General features: G+C 47.2%; 1 protein-coding gene across 2 annotated transcripts; it reads left to right on the top strand.

The window, feature by feature from the left end:
• The first annotated feature begins 2,699 nt into the window (after positions 1-2,699).
• Endou (endonuclease, poly(U) specific) lies at positions 2,700-17,444 on the top strand. 2 transcript variants are annotated; one of them, XM_035440846.1, is made up of 10 exons: positions 2,700-3,142; positions 3,340-3,462; positions 7,080-7,142; positions 7,644-7,752; positions 8,210-8,381; positions 8,773-8,972; positions 14,058-14,171; positions 14,761-14,867; positions 15,524-15,666; positions 16,338-17,444. In XM_035440846.1, exons 2-10 carry the CDS (start codon positions 3,370-3,372, stop codon positions 16,456-16,458), a joined length of 1,122 nt encoding a protein of 373 aa, XP_035296737.1. In that variant the 5' UTR covers positions 2,700-3,142; positions 3,340-3,369; the 3' UTR covers positions 16,459-17,444. The 2 variants fall into 2 exon arrangements, with proteins under 2 accessions (XP_035296737.1, XP_027252212.1); XM_027396411.2 differs by having other exon boundaries at positions 2,700-3,462.

The following is a 17,444-nucleotide window of genomic DNA, read 5'->3' as shown; positions in this document are numbered from 1 at the left end:
TGGAGATGAAGGTTTTGGTTCACTAGGTTTCCATGGAAATAATGACTGGGTTTCCCTGAGAGTCAAATGTGTGAGGATGCTTCTGTTGACAAAGGGCCTGAGGGCTGACGTATAGGGATCCTGTGTCCATCCAGGTCTGGTGCCAACCTTTCTTGATGACCAGTGGGGAAAGAGTGTGAAGATTGTAGCATGCTAAATTCTGAGAAGATGCAGAGAAACCTAGCTTTTCACAGGGGAAGGAATCAGAGGTCCGAATGAGGAGTGTTAGGAAAATCTGAGACTGAGAGGAAAGGCAAAATGAAGAAAAGCAGAGGGAAAGGAGAGATAGGCAGAGGTTGCTGAAGTAGTGATACGGGCCCTAACTGGTGAGCGAGGCTTACACAAAGACTTTGTGCCAAAGGGAGGTACTGGGTGGGGATCTGGAGTCAGAATGAAGAGTCATCCAGTGTCCCCAGGATAGCACAGTGAGGTTCTCTAGGGAAAATTCCCACCTGCGCCTGCCACCCCCATGTCCCAAAGTTACCTTGAAGCAAAACAAACTCACAGAGGAATGTGCGACCTGTTGGCATGGGGTTCTTACTGGGGACAAAGCTCTGAGGCAGAGATGACAAATCCACACAGCATGGGCCCGTGAGAGTGCTCTACTGAACTCCACAGCCAGCTATTCACTCCTCTGTCCTTCTCAAACCCTGCCAGCCCTAGAACAGAGGGAATTTCATCCTTGGACTTTGCCTCGGTGTCCCATTAAGAGCAGTCCCCCACTTGCTTGCATTCTCTCCCTCTGGACTCTGAGTGTTCTGCCAGGCTGGTGGGGCAAGCAGCTGACCCAGCCTTCCTCCTGCCCTGAATGCTTTTTCTTAAGACCTTAGCATTTAGGTGCCAAGAGAGATGACTTAAGATTCATGAAGGGTTCCCTGTGTGCTTGGATGAAGAAGTGGTCTTGGACTTGGTGTCCTTTAGGACAATCGCCTGGACTAAAGCCCTGTCTTCTTGGATGTGTTGGAGACCCTGCACACAATATGCAATGGCCTCAGGACCTGGAGTAACCTTGACCTGACACCTCTCTAATGCAAATAGACTCATAATAACAGTGACATCAGCTGGTAAACCATCCCAACACGCACACCTGCTAACAACCCAGCTCACAGCATGGCCCAGCTGAACTTGGGGAGGGAGTCAGGCAGTGTAGTTTGTGGGCAGGTTCCCTAACCAGGGATGATTGCTGAAGCTAGTTTGGACAGTATGGACATGGAATGTGGCCACTGTTTATTTATATAACAAAGACTGAAATGCCTCTGTTCTGTGTCACACACCACAAGATGTGCTTTGCCAAGGTTAACTCATTTACTTCATATGCATATTCTATGAGATAGACTCTATTTTTTCCTATTTTTACAGATAAGGGAACAGAGGCACAGAAAGTGAAATAACTTGTCTAAGATCACACAGCTGGGAAACATCATAGCCAGGATTCCAATTCAGGCAGCTGGGTACCAGAGTCCAGTTTCACTCTGCTGTGTACCCCTCATTAGGCACGACATAATCCCAACCCCAAGTCTAACCTGAGACAAAACTCAGTTTACATCTCCTTTTCTAGAGCTGGTACATGCTTGACCCTAAATCAAGTTTAATCTTACTCCATTGCTTACCCAATAGCAATACAAAATTGTTACTTTATCCATGGATTTAGTGCAAGATCCTCACCATAGCTCTAAATTCAAGGCCAATGCCAGCCCTGGTCTAAATTAGGTTTATATTTCATTGGCCCAATGCAGATGTTCATGGCAGTTTTGACTCTTGTGGTGGTTTTGTTGTTGTTGTTTGTTTGTTTGTTTGGTTGGTTCATTGTTTTTTCGAGACAGGGTTTCTCCATATAGCCCTGGCTGTCCAGGAATTCATTCTGTAGACCAGGCTGACCTCGAACTCAGAGATCTATCTATCTGCCTGCCTCTTCCTCCTGAGTGTTGGGAATAAAGGCATGTGTCACCACTGCCTGGCTTCTTCTGGCTGTTTTGTTTTTGCTTCTTTTGAGACAAATTTGATATAGCCCAGACTGACTTTGAACTTGCTTTGTTACCAAGGCTAGCCTTGAAAACCCAATCTTCCTGCTCCTGTCTCACAAATCTTGGCATTACAAACGTGCCTGGCTGGCTTCTGAGTCTGACCCTGACTTCTGTGCAGACCTCAGCTTGACCCCTAAACCCATTGTTCTTAACACCCAGGCCTCAGGAGCCACCATGAAAACTCCCCTAAGTCAAGAATAGGAAGACCCCTCTCCCCACCTTCTGCCCTGCACTCCCTTTGCTGTTTGGGCCTGGTTTCTCTTTTAGAGTAGCAGTGTGCTTACTTGTATTGTTCTTTACAAAAATTCTGGTCATTTCAGGCATAGTGGCTCACTCCTTTAATTCCAGTACTCAGGAGGCAGAGGCAGGCAGATCTCTGAGTTTGAGGTCATCCTGGTCTACAGAGTGGGTTTCAGGACAGCCAGGGCTACACAGAGAAACCCTGACTTGGAAAACGAAATGAAACCAAACCAGAACAAAACAAAACAAAAGCTCTGGTCATATCCCCTTGTGACCAAAAGCTTGCTTCTGTAAACGGTTTGTCTGGAGCAAGGGATGTGGTCTGTGGTTGCATAACAGAATCCTGTCCCAAAGCCCAGTTCTCACCCACATCGGCCTTATTCCCCACCCAAGCACAGAATGCATTCCAAAGGCTGGAAGGAGCAAAGATGTGACATGGGGAAATAGGATTCGGAAGACAGGGTGAAGGAAGGAGAACAAAGAACAGAAAGGGGGTGGGAGTAGAGCGAGGGGCAGCTTAGAGGAGCAGCAGGAGGCACCCTGCTGCCTCAGTGGCTCTCCTTCATTTACAGGACAGTCCAACGAACCTTGTCCTGGCCACTGACCTCTTTCTCCAGCCTGTTGGAAGTTAAAAATCTGAGAAATTTTCACCCCCAAATGAAGGTTTCTTTTGGCAGTCTGGAGGCTCTGGCTCCATCTCCTGTGGCTGGGAAGTGGCTGTGGACAGAAGTCAGGCTATCCCTGTGGAGTTTGTGACGGTCTTCTTACTTCTCACATACTGCTTCTTTGCTTGTTTCTGTCACTGGTCCCTCCAACAGTCACCTGAGCCTGAGCCCCAGGTTGGTGTCCTGAGCCTAGGTCATGCCAGGCAGGCTAAGAGCAGGAAAGGCCCATACTGAGCTAGGAGGCTGTAAGCATGTATGTCCTGTAGGCAGCAATGGCCTTCGCTGTCCCTCCCTGAGACCACCTGCAGGGGCAATTTAGGAAAAGCATCGGATTCCTGAAGCACTGAGCTGGTGATCTTGACTGTCCGTAGGAAACCGGGAGTCGTGTGCATCTCGCTGTAATGAGAAATTTAACCGTGGTGCAGTCTGCCAGTGTGATCGTCAGTGTCCCCAGCATGACGACTGCTGTGATGACTATGGACATCTGTGCACTGGTGAGATGCCATGTGGGATGAAGGGTTGGGACTCACAGCAGGTCAGGCTGTGTGCAAGTCTGGACTGATGTTCAGAAGTCCAGAGTAAGGCTGGACACTGAGGAGAGGGTTCCAGGAACTCAGGAAGAAAGTGTGGAAGGCAGAGACAAGGGTCAGGGATTTAGTCATCACTAGTCTTGGGTTTTCTAGGAAGTTCCTAAAATAAAGTAGGGCAGATGCTACTGATCTGGAAGATCTCAGGGAACAATCACAATTAGCAATATCTTGAAGAGGACTAGAGAGATGGCTCAGAGGTTAGGAGCACTGGCTGCTCTTCCAGAGGTCTTGAGTTCAATTCCCAGCAACCACATGGTGGCTCACAACCATCTATAATGAGATCAGACATACATGCAGGCAGAACACTGTATATATAATAAACAAATACATCTTCAAAACACTTTAGTATATATGATATTATTGTTCACTATGAGTCACTCTCAAAGTACACACACAAATGGCAGGCAATCCTCACAATCAGAATGACATGGGGAGACTGTTTGGCCTCACTGACTGTCATAGCACAGACCATGCCTCTCCAGGGAGTGAACTGAGCAGACACTGCTTTAAACTGTCCTTCCTATACAGGATGTGGTGGCACACTCCTTTAATCCCAGCACTCTGGAGGCAAAGACAGGCTGATTTCTGTTAGTTGGAGGCTAGCCTGGTCTACAGAGTGAGTTCCAGAACAGTCAGGGCTTCATAGTAAGAACCTGTCTCAAAATAACAGTAAAACAAAACAAAACAAGCAAAGAAAAAAAAGAAAAGAAACAAGGCATGCCCTTCCCCAGATGACCATTTGCTTCTCTACAAGCACAGATTTAAATGCATTTCCCCTGCTGTACTAGGGATTGCACCACAGGTCACAGATATATGAGGCAGGTACTCATATATGAGCTGTATTCTCAGTTCATTTTCTACAGTTCATTTTGAGACAGGATGTAACTAAGTTTCCAAGGTCAGCTTTGAACTCACTACAGAGTGCAAGTTGGTCTTGAATTTGTGATCCTCCTACTTTAGCCTGCCAAGTAGCTTGGATTGCAGACTCTGATGCCCAGGTCCAGCTAAGTGAATACTTCATGACAAATCATTTTTAAAATATTTATATTTATTTATTTGTGTGTATGCATGTGTGTGTGTGTGTGTGTGTGTGTGTGTGTGTGTGTAGTTAAGGAGGCCAGAAGACAGTGTTAGCTCCTTTGGAACTGGAGTTATGGCAGTTGCAAGCCACCTGATGCTTATGCTGGGAACCCAACTTCCCCTGGAAGTGCAACGGCTCTTAACTGTTGAGCCATCTCTCCAGACCTTGAAAAATCATTTTTTAATAGACTCCTTGTTTAGTTAATTGTTTTGCATCTAAGAAGAATAAGGAAAGGCTGATACTGAGCCAGCATTGTAAATTAATGTGGACTTATTAAATTAAATTAAAATGTGGACTTACTAAGTTAAATTGAATTAATGTGGACTTATTAAATTAAAAAGTGAGAAAGACTCTAGAAAGTAGGAGGGGTTCTGAGGATCAAGGATACTACCATGTTGCTTTGTTGCCCTATTGGTGGCCTTTTACGAGACTTAGGGCAGGGACTAGCTTGGAACTTTGATCATTTTTATTGAGACCGGTGGCTCTGAGCACATGGCAGGGCTAGCCAGTGAGAGGTGCACAGACCTTAGGTATGGTTCTTTGACCCAACAGGAAAGGTAATCATGTAAATTGTCCAATCGAGGGAGTGGTCACGTGTGTCATGATCCACCATGGGCCCTGCCCTTCCTTCCCTCCAGGAGTTAATGCCTGTCTCAAGGGTGGTGTATTTCCCATTGGTCCCTTCTGCCCACCGATTCTGCAGTTTGCCTGTCTTCCTGCTGTTACTGATGCAGCTTGCTTCCTTTTCCAGCCCAGTTGTGCTGCTGCTGGCTTTTAATTTGGGTTCAGCTCAACCCACTCTCCTTGGAGAAGAAAATGCTCAGGAGAGACATTTTATTGGGTTTAATGTCACAACACCAGGACGGGTGGGTGTCTCCCTGAAGCTCATGAAGCTTGATGTTATAGCTAGAGCAAAAGAGGTGTTGGTTCCAGTCACAGCAAACCTCCCATGCAGCTAATGCTTGGCATTTACTCTAGCCATGGCAGCATCCCTTTGAGGGCCTTACAATCATCCCTTCCTCTGCTTGGGATTCCTTTATGCCTAAGAGACTTTTGTGTGATGTTGGGCACAGTTATATAAAACAGGTATACATATCAAACATTTACTGTGATAGCCCTGTATGGTGGTGCATGCTGTAACCCCTAGCATTTGGGAAGTAGAAACAGGAGGCCTAGGAGTTCAAGGCCATCCTCAGCTACATAGTGAGTTCAGAGCCATCTTGGGCTACCTGAGGGCCTGTCTCACACAACATTAAAACAAAGGACACTGCAGTTCATAACATACTGCCATCCTGAACCAGAGCAGACCAGTTCCAGCAGTGATTGTTGGCCTTTGGTGGTTTGATGACAAGTGCAATGCCTGTTGTATGTTCAGAACCAAAGATGCAGGGAGGTCACATGACACATGACTGAATCCTGCCAGAAACACCTCAGATTCATTACATGTTCAATTTTGAGGTTTAATTTTCAACTATGGACAGTTCAGAAACATCTTACTGTTGGCAAATTCTTCATGACCCCCTATGAGGCTGTGACCCATAATTAAGCTAGGTTAGGCCAGCAGGGGAAATGCTGGGCCTCTGGCTTGGATGGAAATTGTGGTGGAGTCAGCTAGAGTTCACAGACGCTTGTGATGGCACAAAGTGTGGTGGAAACTCTGAAATGTTCACGCCTGGGACCGTGGCTTCAGGATCTGGAGTAAGCAGCTGCCATCATCAAGTAGTTTCTTCCACGCACTGGAGCTGGTGCCGGGCTAGAATGCCTAGCTGCTTCAGGCACAGTCCTTTAACCTGAGCATCTAAGGCAGCAAGAGAGTCCACTAGCTGCCAGTTAGGGAGTCAAACTGCCCATCCCCCCCTCTGGCTTACAGGAAAAACACCCGAAGAAGTGCTTATTTACAGTAAGAACTAGAAGAACGTATCCCTACCATTAACAGTGATTGCGAACAGATTTTAACAGTGCTCCAACAATACTTAACACCTGCCCAGCCCACCCCCAGGGAGAGGTGCCCCCCTCCACCCCCAACTCTCTTAATAGGAACAGGATGTTCTGAACTGAGAGCCTCGTCATTTGGAGAATGCTAAAATGCACTGTTCTCATGTGGTAACTCAGATTGGTTTTCAGTGCTGAAGGGGCTCGCCCGCCTCTTCTTCCACTTTTTACCGACTTTTCTTTTTAGTTGTTCTGAGCACAGTGGGCACCAAATGCCAAGGTGGGAGGACATTTGTCACCTGGGGGAAATAGTTTTGTTTTTCCTAAATTTTCAGTAATCTGACCCTGGAAATACCTCCCATTTCCAGCCCTTCAGTGTCAGGGGTTTGTCCATAAACCCTTTCCATTATCATGCTTGCCTCGAGGCTGGGAACCCAGAACCTCAGCCAAAGCCGGGGGGGGGGGGGAATCCTTGGATGGTTGGTGACTTTATATTCCTACCTTACAGCTGAAGAAGGGCCCCCAGAGCCAAAGGCATTCCACAGTCCAGAGGAAGAGATTCCAGTCAACCGTAAGCCTGAACCCCACATAGGACACCAGGGGTGACAAGGGGAGAGGGTGCCACCACAGAGGCAAGAACCTGGGCATAAGCCAGAAGAATGAGGCTGGATCTGCCCAGGGGGAAACACTGGTGTGATCCAAGCAGCCAGGGGGGAGGGTGGCCAGGAAAACTTCTGAGGCCTGAGGAGGAAAGTGGAAGAGGTTGTATTTTTAGAGTGGGAAAATTATAAAAACAGGCCAGAGAGCAGAGTCCTACATCAGAAAACAGAGGGCTTCCTGACTGTAGAGTACGCAAGGGATTAAGTTTGCTCTGATCTCAAGAGACCTTTAGCAAGGAGCCCAGCTATGGGTGTGGGTAGAAGGGTTTGGTCCTTAGGCTCCTAGCACACCCTCTAGAGGTTGCCAGGGACATGGACACACACACACACACACACACACACACACACACACACACACACACACCCTTTTCTCTGTCCTCTTAGACCTGTACTCTGCACCAAACTCCTGCCAGGGCCGCTGCCGGGAAGCCTACGACAAGCACCACCCTTGCCACTGCAATGAACGATGCAGAAAGTTTGGGGACTGCTGTGAAGATTTTGACAGCCTGTGTGGTGATCATGGTCAGTCTGCTCCCTCCATCAGCATAGCCCCAGACACATGGTAACTCTCTAGAGTTCTCCCCATGTGGTCCTTGGACCAGGAACATCAGGAGCGTCTGAGAATCCTTAGCAGAGGCAATCGGCCCTATGCTGTGCCCCAGACCTACTGCTCAGAAACTCTGGACTGGGGTCGCCGCTCTGATTAAACCTTCCAGGGGTTTCTGATGCCTGCCTCAGTTTAGGACCTTTCTTAGTGAAAAAGGGTGAAGTGGGCTTTCTGTGCATACCATGGCAATGACACATCCTGACCTTAAGGGTCTTTTTCTGTCCTGCCCTCCAACTACAGAGTCAGGTGGTGGTCCCCCTCACTGGAGCAAGCTTCCAGAAGGGGCCCAGAGGGAGATGCTATTGATCTTCAGATAGTTGGCACACTGCCACCTTCTAGCTCTCAGACCATCCTTCTCTCAATTCCTCGTAGAGGGTTTCTCCCACAGCAGCGATGCCATAACCAATGAGGAACTTCAGAGTATTTCTGAGATGATCTACAAGGTAGATAACAACAAAGCCCGCAAGGAAGACATTGTCCTCAACAGTCAAAACCGCGTCTCCCCATCAGAGACAGGAAACCAAGTGGATCGCTGCCCAGAGCCGTGAGTGCCCCTCATTCCTTCCAGCCCTTCATCCTATCTTCTCAACTATCCTCACATCTTTGATGCCTCAGATCTTGCTCCTCAAGTCAAGCAAGCTCAAGAGAGAGGGGAACAAAATTAATGCCCAGAAACAAAGAAATCACCTTGAGGGTCGATATGTGTAGAGCCAGGAGGTTTCTGTGCTGCCTAAGCTAAGGATAATGCTGTTCTTCAAGAGGGGAGGTAGAAGCAGACAGACCCCAGAGTTGGCTTTCAAAAGCACCACAAGTTGCCTTTGCTCCTGAACCCTGAGCCCATCTCTATGTGCCGCCCCTGGCCTGTCTGGAAGGTTCTGGGAGAGTTTCTACTGCATGTTCAGGCCTCCTAATGGGTCTCCATCCACTTGCTGCAGGCTCTTCACTTATGTCAACGAGCAGCTGTTCTCCAAGCCTACCTATGCAGCTTTTATCAACCTACTCAATAATTACCAGCGGGCCACAGGCCATGGGGAGCACTTCAGTGCCCAACAGCTGGAGGAGCAGGCTGTCTTCCTCAGGGAGGTCATGAAGACAGCTGTCATGAAGGAGCTCTATGGCTTTCTCCATCATCAAAGTGAGTGAGCCTTCCTGAATGCACAAAGCTGTGTGAAGAGGTGTGTCTCCAGGAGAGCCAGACACTGCTGAGGTCTCTGGTGGTGGCAGTGGAGATGGTGATGGTGGTGGGTGTGAGAGCAGGTAGGAGCAGGGACACTGTATGAAGTCCAGTAACAGTCAGAAGGGGTCAAAGACGAGGCTAGAAGGAAGCTACAGAGGTTGGAGACCCTAGCAGGAACTGAATGACCTTCTGGCTGGCTTGCTTGCTTAGATCATCCATCTTTTGGCTGTCAGTTATCTTATGAGTTTACTACCTTCTGAAGGGAATGAGCCCCACACCCCATCTCTATTCCCACTTTGGGCACTTTTTAGCCCCCTCAGGGATCCCAGGAGTCATGTCAGAAGCCGTACATTTGGGTAAGTGGAGTTCTCTACGCCTCCTACTCAGCACAGATGACAGCAGAGAATCAGTACGGGCTTGTGGAGCATCATTCTGTTAGGAAGTGGTCTGGCTGGACCAACTCCAGACACAGATACATGCAAATCAGACCAAAAAAGGTTTTGGCTTCAGGACTTCTTGGCTCTGGGTTCTGTTTGTTAGTGTCCTCCAGATTCCTTTCCTGAACTCTGGCAAGCTGGACTCGGTTTCAGGGGCAGATCTGTATAGGTCTCCCATTCTGTCCCGGGGGCCTGCACCCAGGCAGACCTGCTACTTTCGGCCTGCAACCTTAGACAACAGAGTTACTAACTCTGTTGTTAAGAGGAGGGAGTGTCTGAGAGTCATGCAATCCTGTGATGCCCTCTGGTGTCTGCTCTGTAGTAAACACACAAGACACAGGCGTGCCAGTAGTTCTCAGCCTTCCTGATGCTGCGACCCTTTAATATAGTTTCTCATGTGGTGGTGACCCCCCCCAACCATAGAATTATGGTAATTTTGCTACTATTATGAACCATAATGTAAATATTTTTGGAGATAGAGGTTTGTCAGAGGAGGTGCCACCCACAGGATGAGAACCACTGGACTAAACCATTAGTTTTTTTTCAGCAAGAGAGCTAGAGGTCTAGCTAGGCTAGAAGACCTAAGTGAGCAAGGAGCCAGCGGCAGCCATCCAGTACCCAGAGCAGGGTTCCCAGCACTCATCCCCTCCTTCACCCCAGATCCCACTAGCCTGCTCCATTTATAAAGTCCCCAGTGGCTCATGCTGAATCTCTTCAGAGTTTGAGACATCAGAATATAGCCCAAAATAGCTCAGCCAGACAGACTTGGTTTGACCCCTGATTCTGTTACCACTGGTGTGATTCCGAGGTTATAGTTTAAGGGCATCTCCCAGATTTCACACATTAAAAAGGTAATCCCTAAAGCCCTGTGTTAATGATATCTAGAGGTGAGAACTTTGGGAGGTGACGCCAACTTGGATTCATGGATCCTCAAGAGTATTCTGTTAGAGAACCTGGCTCTCCTTAGTATGCTTGCTTTGACCTTCTCACATGCCAGCACTTCATGTTTGGTTTCCTAGACTCCAGAACACGAGGTAGCTAAACTGCTATCCAGTATAAATGACATGGCTGCAGGGATCTGGTTTTAGAAACACAAGGCAGGCTAAGCAGCTGAGCTGTGCTGCTGTGACCTCTCCTGGTCTTCTCTGTGACTTAAGGTCTTTGAAGATCGATGCTTGCAAAGCATCAAAAGGGGACAGCCAAGCAAGTACTAATAAGGGTAACTATTTGGTCTGTGAAACCCTTCTGTTCATGTCCACTTGGACTTGTTTTCCAACACTGTTTTAAGTCCTTGAAAGGAGAGAATATTCCTGGTATCTGTTTTGGATCCTCCGCACAATTCTGGAAGTCCCTGATTTAAAACTTCAGCTCTGACCTTTCCCTTGGGGCCCAGTGGCCTTTTCAACAGCTCCACTCTGCTATCTGTTATTTACATAACACAGTGTAAAAAGAACTCACTGTTCCTCCTATTTCCAGACCTGCACCTCTCTATGTTGTCTCATCTCCTAATCATCACCACAATTTGTCCAGTTCTCATGCAAAAAGCTAAGGAGTTAGGGGTGTGTGTGTGTGTGTGTGTGTGTGTGTGTGTGTGTGTGTGTGTGTCTTTGTGTGTTTCTCTGTGTGTGTGTGCTCCTTGTGTGTCTGTGTCTGTGTATATTTGTGTTTATGTGTGTCTGTCTGTCTGTATGTGTGTCTATGTATGTATGTATGTATGTATGTATGTGTATATGTGTATGTATCTATGTGTGTATATGTGTCTTTGTGTGTCTGTGTGTATTTGTGTTTATGTGTGTCTGTCTGTCTGTATGTATGTATGTATGTGTATGTGTGTATGTATCTATGTGTGTATATGTGTCTTTGTGTGTCTCTGTGTATGTGTGTTTTTGAGTGTCTCTGTGTGTGTGTGTATATGTGGGCCTATGTGTGTGTATGTGTGTGTGTGTGCAGATTAGACATAGCTTAGCTTCTGTATGCTGGGCAGTTAGTTTCCCATGAGCTTGCAGAACCAACCCAGGAGGTAGATTTGATTTTTCTCTTTACACCACTGCTCCCACCCCCATTTCCCCATCAGTAATGTCCATCGCTTCCACTTTCAAAACATATTCCAGATCTGTTTGCTTCTTCCTCTTCTTCTCTGTTGTTACTAATGAAAGCTCCCAGAAACTTACCATAGATAAACCATTAGCTTCAAAACTGTTCTCTCTGTTTTTGTCTTTATGACCACCATTAACCTTTTCACACACACAACCAGGGTGACCCTTTAAACAAAGTTCATGTCACATAATTGTCCTGCGCCCCCCAAACCTCTTCATGTCCATTGTCTTAGTTAGGTTTCTATTGCCATGACAGAATAGCAAAACCAAAAACAACTTGGGTAGGAAAGGGTTTATTTCATATTATACTTCAAGTAACAACTCATTAGTGAATGACATCAGGGCAGAAACCTGAAGGCAGGGTTTGGCTTTTTAAAAAAAAGCCATGGAGGACCACTGCTTACTGGCTTGCTCTGAATGCTTTTTAAATACACCCCAGGCCACCTGCCCAGAGGTGGCACTGTCCACAGTGGGCTGGACCTTTCCACACCAATCAACAATTAAGAAAATGCAGCCAGGTGGTGGCACACGGCTTTAATCCCAGCACTCTGGAGGCAGAGGCAGGCAGATCTCTGTGGGTTTGAGGCCAACCTGGTCTATAAAGTGAGGTCCAATACAGCCAAGGCTTCACAGAGAAACCCTGTCTCAGAAAACAAACACATAAATAGAAAATGTCCCACAGGTTTGCCTGCATGCCAATCTGACAGAGGTATTTTCTCAGTTGAAATCCCTCTTCTTAACTAACTATATAGCTTGCGTGAAGTTGATAACAAACAAACAAACTAGGCCATTGTCTACCACAAAGAGACCATCAAGCGGTAACAGATCCATCTTTAGAGCTATGCTGCATAGACCCAAGTGCAGTGGTTAACAGTGTGTGTCCTCTTGCATGAGTTTTGTAACTTTTGTCTGACTCGGTTTTCTCATCTTTGAGTTCAGGTTGATTAGTAACATTAGCTGTGTGAAGATTGAATGTTACCACACAAGCATCTGAGACAGTACTAAAACACATCTAGGCTCACAGAGCCTCGGTCTTCTGACCTCATTGTGATGGCTTGAAGGCTCTCAGTGTTGCCTCCTTCTCAGACTTTCTCCCTCCTGACCACTGTGCTTTGGAAATGTCTCTTCAGATTCTTGTGTAGAGAAGTCCTCATCCTTCAGGTGTCTGGTCACTGCCCCCCACCCAAGTTTTTGCCTTGGGACCTTGAACTCATGATCCTTCAGCCTCTACTTCCTAAGTACTAGGATTACAGGTGTGTGTTAGCACTCCTGTCTGGTGCCACCTTCTCACGGAGACCTTTCTGACCCTCTTTGCTAGTCCCATGTCTTAGGGTATATTATGTTGATATAACAGAATATCAGCCCAGGGAATTTATAATGAATAGAAATATATTGGTTCATAGTTCTAGAAACTGTGGGCAGCATCTTATGAGGGCCTTCATGCTGTGACATCTCATGCAGGAATGAAGAGATTGACTGAGTGAGAAAGGTAAAAGAGAGCTGAATTTATTTTTGTTGTTGTTTATTTTTAGAATAACCCATGAACTCATTTTATACTGAGGGTGACCTGCAACTTCCAAGTGATTCCAGGTTTTTACTATCACACCCAGCTCTAAACTCATTTTTTAAACTTTAAACTTTAAAGGAAATAATCCACTCAGGGAGGACCCCACAGAATAGCATTAATTCACTCATTGGACAGAACCTCATAGCTCAATCACTTCTTTTTTTTTTTTTCTGGAGACAGGATCTTTTTATATAGCTCTGGCTATACTGGAACTCACTATATAGACTACTATATGGCTACTCTCAAACTCACAGAGATCCTCCTGCCTCTGCCTCCTGAGTGCTGGGATTAAAGGTGTGTGTCACCACTCCCAGCTCCCTAATTGCCTGTGAAAGTCCTACACCTTAATTTCATTATAGGAAGTAACAGGTTTCCAACGGGCTTTTGAGAAGCACATTCAAGGCAAAGTACTTCTGCCAGTTGTGGTGGCACACACCTATATTCCCAGCACTTGGGAGGCAGAAGTAGGCAGAGCTCTGAGTTCAAGGCTAGTCTGGTCTATATATCAAATTCCGGAACAGCTAGGTCTACTTCGTGAGACCTTGCCTAAAAACGACAATGCCTCAAACCCCAAAACATGCAGTGCTCCTGACTCCCACCTCCTCCTCTAGTTTTTATGTGGTAATCTTTGTACTTATCCAAGATATTATTTATTGATTTATTATTCATGTCTTTCCCTGAAATGCAAGCTTTAGAGACAGACTCTGTTGTTGTTGTTGTTGTTGTTGTTGGTGGTGGTGGTGGTGGTGGTGGTGTGTGTGTGTGTGTGTGTGTGTGTGTGTGTGTGTGTACTCCTCAGGCCCTTGACCATGCTGAATGAGCATTTGATCACATTTGTTGAACCCCCGTCTCTCCTGGTGTTCTGGAGCAGGTTACCCTTCCTTGTGTCTCAGTATTGACCCCCCCCTCCTCACTGAAGAGTTCTTTGTTTTTCTCTCCACAGACCGCTATAGCTCTGAACAACAGTTCGTGGACGATTTGAAGAACATGTGGTTTGGGCTCTACTCAAGAGGCAGTGAAGAGAGGGATTCGAGTGGCTTTGAACATGTCTTCTCAGGTAGGCTCACTCTGCTTGGCAGAGAAGTGTGGGAGGGACAAAGATGAAGGAGAACGGTACTGCTTAGAGGCTGGACAGCCCTGAGCATTGGTTACAGGCAGTCAAGCCACCTGGCAGGGAGGGACTCCCAGGGCAAGTAAGAGGATATCTGAGGGATGACAGTCTCTCTAGAATATCTAAGAGGGACGGAAAACCAGTCCTGGTGCTTCCAGGGTTCCATCTAGTATGCCTAAGTGTTCGCTGGCCTGTCTGCCTCAGAGTGGTCCTCTGCTTCCATGTCTTGGTTAGGGGCTGCCTACAGAGGCTATTGTGTCCACTCATCCTTAAGATTCCCACTGAGCCTGGATTGATCTTGTGGAAACAGAGGAGTATGCCAGAGCAGAGGACTATCTAGGAGAATGGAGTCTCCTGAGTCTCTTGAGCCCAAAAGAGAGAACAGTCATATGAGGGTGTCAGGCAAGGGTCTGAGTAACCCACTAAATAGTTCAGAAGTTAGATAGACCTGGAGATAGGAAACAGGCTTGGCATGGAATGGAGGGGAGAGGGATGGGAAGACAGCCCAGACCACCAACTTTGGATTCTATTACAGGTGAAGTGAAAAAGGGCAAGGTCACTGGCTTTCACAACTGGATCCGCTTCTACCTGCAGGAGAAGGAGGGTCTGCTTGACTATTACAGTCACAACTACGATGGGCCTGTGAGTGCCTGGGCGGTAGGGGCCTTGTAGGTGCCCAAACTTACTGCTCTTCCTCTGGCTTCCAAGCAGTCAGTCTTGCTTCTCATTCTGGCTCTCCACAGCCACCCAGCAGGGACTATGGATAGATACCATGCCCTTATCTCCTAGAGAGCAAGTTTCTACCCCAAGTCCCAACAGTGAAACCTCCAAAACAGGAGCCAGAGGGTACTACATCCAGGTGGGAGGCCAAGGCCCAATTCTTAGACCAGAAAACAAAGCATGCATTTCCCCCTGCCTGAACATCCTCAGAGGGTGGCAGCAATGTCCACCCTGGCTAACTGAGCTCAACTCCACATGTCTCCTGAGAAACTTTGGCTGCCCTTTACTGGGAAATGATTTTGGGCAATAACCTGGCCTCATACGTGTGGAGGGCCATAGGGGACAGCTGTGTCCCTGCATTCTGGGTTGATCATGTGGATGTCACTCTGGCCTCATTGCCACTGGTAGCTTCAGACAGTGGATCTGAGTAGGACTGAGACACTGAACGGTACGCTGTCCCTTTTGTCTGTTTAAAGAAGTTAGTATCTCCAGAAGGCTCCTCAAAGACCCTCCTAAATACTAACAGACGGTTGGTTCCTGGTTCTATCATGTGACCTTTGCTGTCCTTTCTTCTGCAGTGGGATTCCTACCCAGATGTCCTAGCTATGCAGTTCAATTGGGATGGCTACTACAAGGAAGTGGGCTCAGCTTTCATTGGCAGCAGCCCCGAGTTTGAGTTTGCCCTTTACTCCCTGTGCTTCATCACCAGGCCAGGCAGAAAGTAAGTATTGGGGTGACCAAGGGGATCAGGCAGTAGGGGAGTCTCCAACTATTGTCATCTAGGATGACGTCGGGAGAACTTGAGTCTGCCACTCTGGCTGAGAAGGTCGGGGAAATGATTGTTCTTACCTTCGACAGTGAAATGGTTAGATTAGATTGGTAGCTTCCAGTTTTCTAAGCAGCAGAACCATCTATCTCCCTTACTTCCTCAAGTGAAGCATTTAGGATAATAATCTACCAAGAAGTCAGCAGTGTACTTGTTCTGGATCCCTGAGTGTGCCCCACCCTCCCATTGGCTGTTTTGGAGAACCACAGAGTCCCAAAGAGAACACTTGATAATAACTGGCCTCCGTCATTTGAGAATTTGTTTGGGTCCTAATGCTTTTTGTTTTTACTTTGTGTGTGTGTGTGTGTGTGTGTGTGTGTGTGTGTTGGTGGGGGTTCTGTTTCACTATGTAGCCAGGGTTAGAGGGCCTCTTGCCTCACAGCCTCTTGAGTGCTGCTGAGGTCCAGAGAGGTCCAGATCGGGAAAACTTGCTAACATAGGGAGTTTGGGTAGAGTCTGTCTGGGAGGATGAAACCCTTCTGCTGCGGATGGCTAGGTCTTTCCCATCTGGAATGGGGTGGGCAAAGCGGTGGGCTCTGCTGATTCAATATGGTCTTTCTCTACAGGTGCCACTTGAGCCTGGGTGGTTATCCTTTGTCCATCCAGACCTACACCTGGGATAAGACCACCTATGGAAATGGCAAGAAGTACATTGCCACAGCCTACATAGTGTCTTCTACCCAATAGAGCTTGCATGCAGATGGGTTATGAGGGCAGAGGGTCAAGCTGGGTTCAGGTGCTAGTTGCTCTGTACTGGGGAGGGGAGGAAGGAGCCTGAGAAGAACCCCAAAGCCCAGTTTTATGAAAGAGATCTCAAATCTAGAAATGCCCATGTGGGAGGAAAAAAAATACAATTAGGAAAAAATGTAGAAAATCAGCCAAATCTTTGTCTTCTATTTTAGCAACATGAACTAGGAAATAGAGGCCCTCTGCCTGGAAAAGGTATCAGCCCTGGAGAGTTCTTTAAAGCATAGTGGGGCCATGAGCAAGTCCTTGGCCTCACATTTCCCTTTAATGTGAAGGGGAGGGGTCTTTCCCCTTTCCTGCTTGGGGTTTGGGGAGAAGGTGACTCAGACAGTATTATGACTGTGACGGCATCTTTGGTTGTTCGTAAGAAGAACAGGGGGTAGAAATTTGGGATTTCCAAACGGCTGTCACTGCTCACAGCTCTGCAGCTGACTCAGCCTTGTGCTGGGCCCCAAGGAAGTGGGCCTTAGACCAAAGCAGAAGAGTCTTGGAGAATCAAATCTGTGACAGTGAAGTCAGGGGTTGGGCTGTAAGTGGGCTAGGGCAGGTGGCCCCTTGATCCTAGATGTCTGTGTGGCCACCTCAGCCACACACTTCTAGAAGTTTCCTGCTTGCAGATGTTTAGTGCAGTTGCAGACATGTTTTGATCCCACATAATGCTTTGCTTTGCTTCGAAAGAATACCCCTCACAGGAGGAAGACTGAACCTCAAAGGAACAAAGGAAACTATAACTTGGTGTCACTGAAAATTATATTAATGTTTTTCCAGCTGCCATAATTCGAAACATTCTAGACTTGTAGAAGAGGGACCCTGGGGTTCCTATTTCAATTTCTATGATGCCCCCCTGATGCTCAGAAGCCAGATGTGGCCCCACAGAGCCAGGCTTGTACCACAGCTTAGAGGCATCGAGTTTCCAATTAAAGTCA

Source organism: Cricetulus griseus, chromosome 2 (genome assembly GCF_003668045.3).
Source record: "Cricetulus griseus strain 17A/GY chromosome 2, alternate assembly CriGri-PICRH-1.0, whole genome shotgun sequence".
NCBI lineage: Eukaryota > Metazoa > Chordata > Mammalia > Rodentia > Cricetidae > Cricetulus > Cricetulus griseus.
This window is presented reverse-complemented; position numbering and strand designations above follow the sequence as displayed.

Coding starts and splice junctions, on each gene's coding strand:
- Endou (XM_035440846.1), top strand. CDS start 3,370: ATGAGAAATTTAACCGTGGTGCAGTCTGCCAGTGTGATCGTCAGTGTC. Junction 3,463..7,079: donor CTATGGACATCTGTGCACTG/GTGAGATGCCAT, acceptor CCTACCTTACAG/CTGAAGAAGGGCCCCCAGAG. Junction 15,667..16,337: donor ATCACCAGGCCAGGCAGAAA/GTAAGTATTGGG, acceptor CTTTCTCTACAG/GTGCCACTTGAGCCTGGGTG.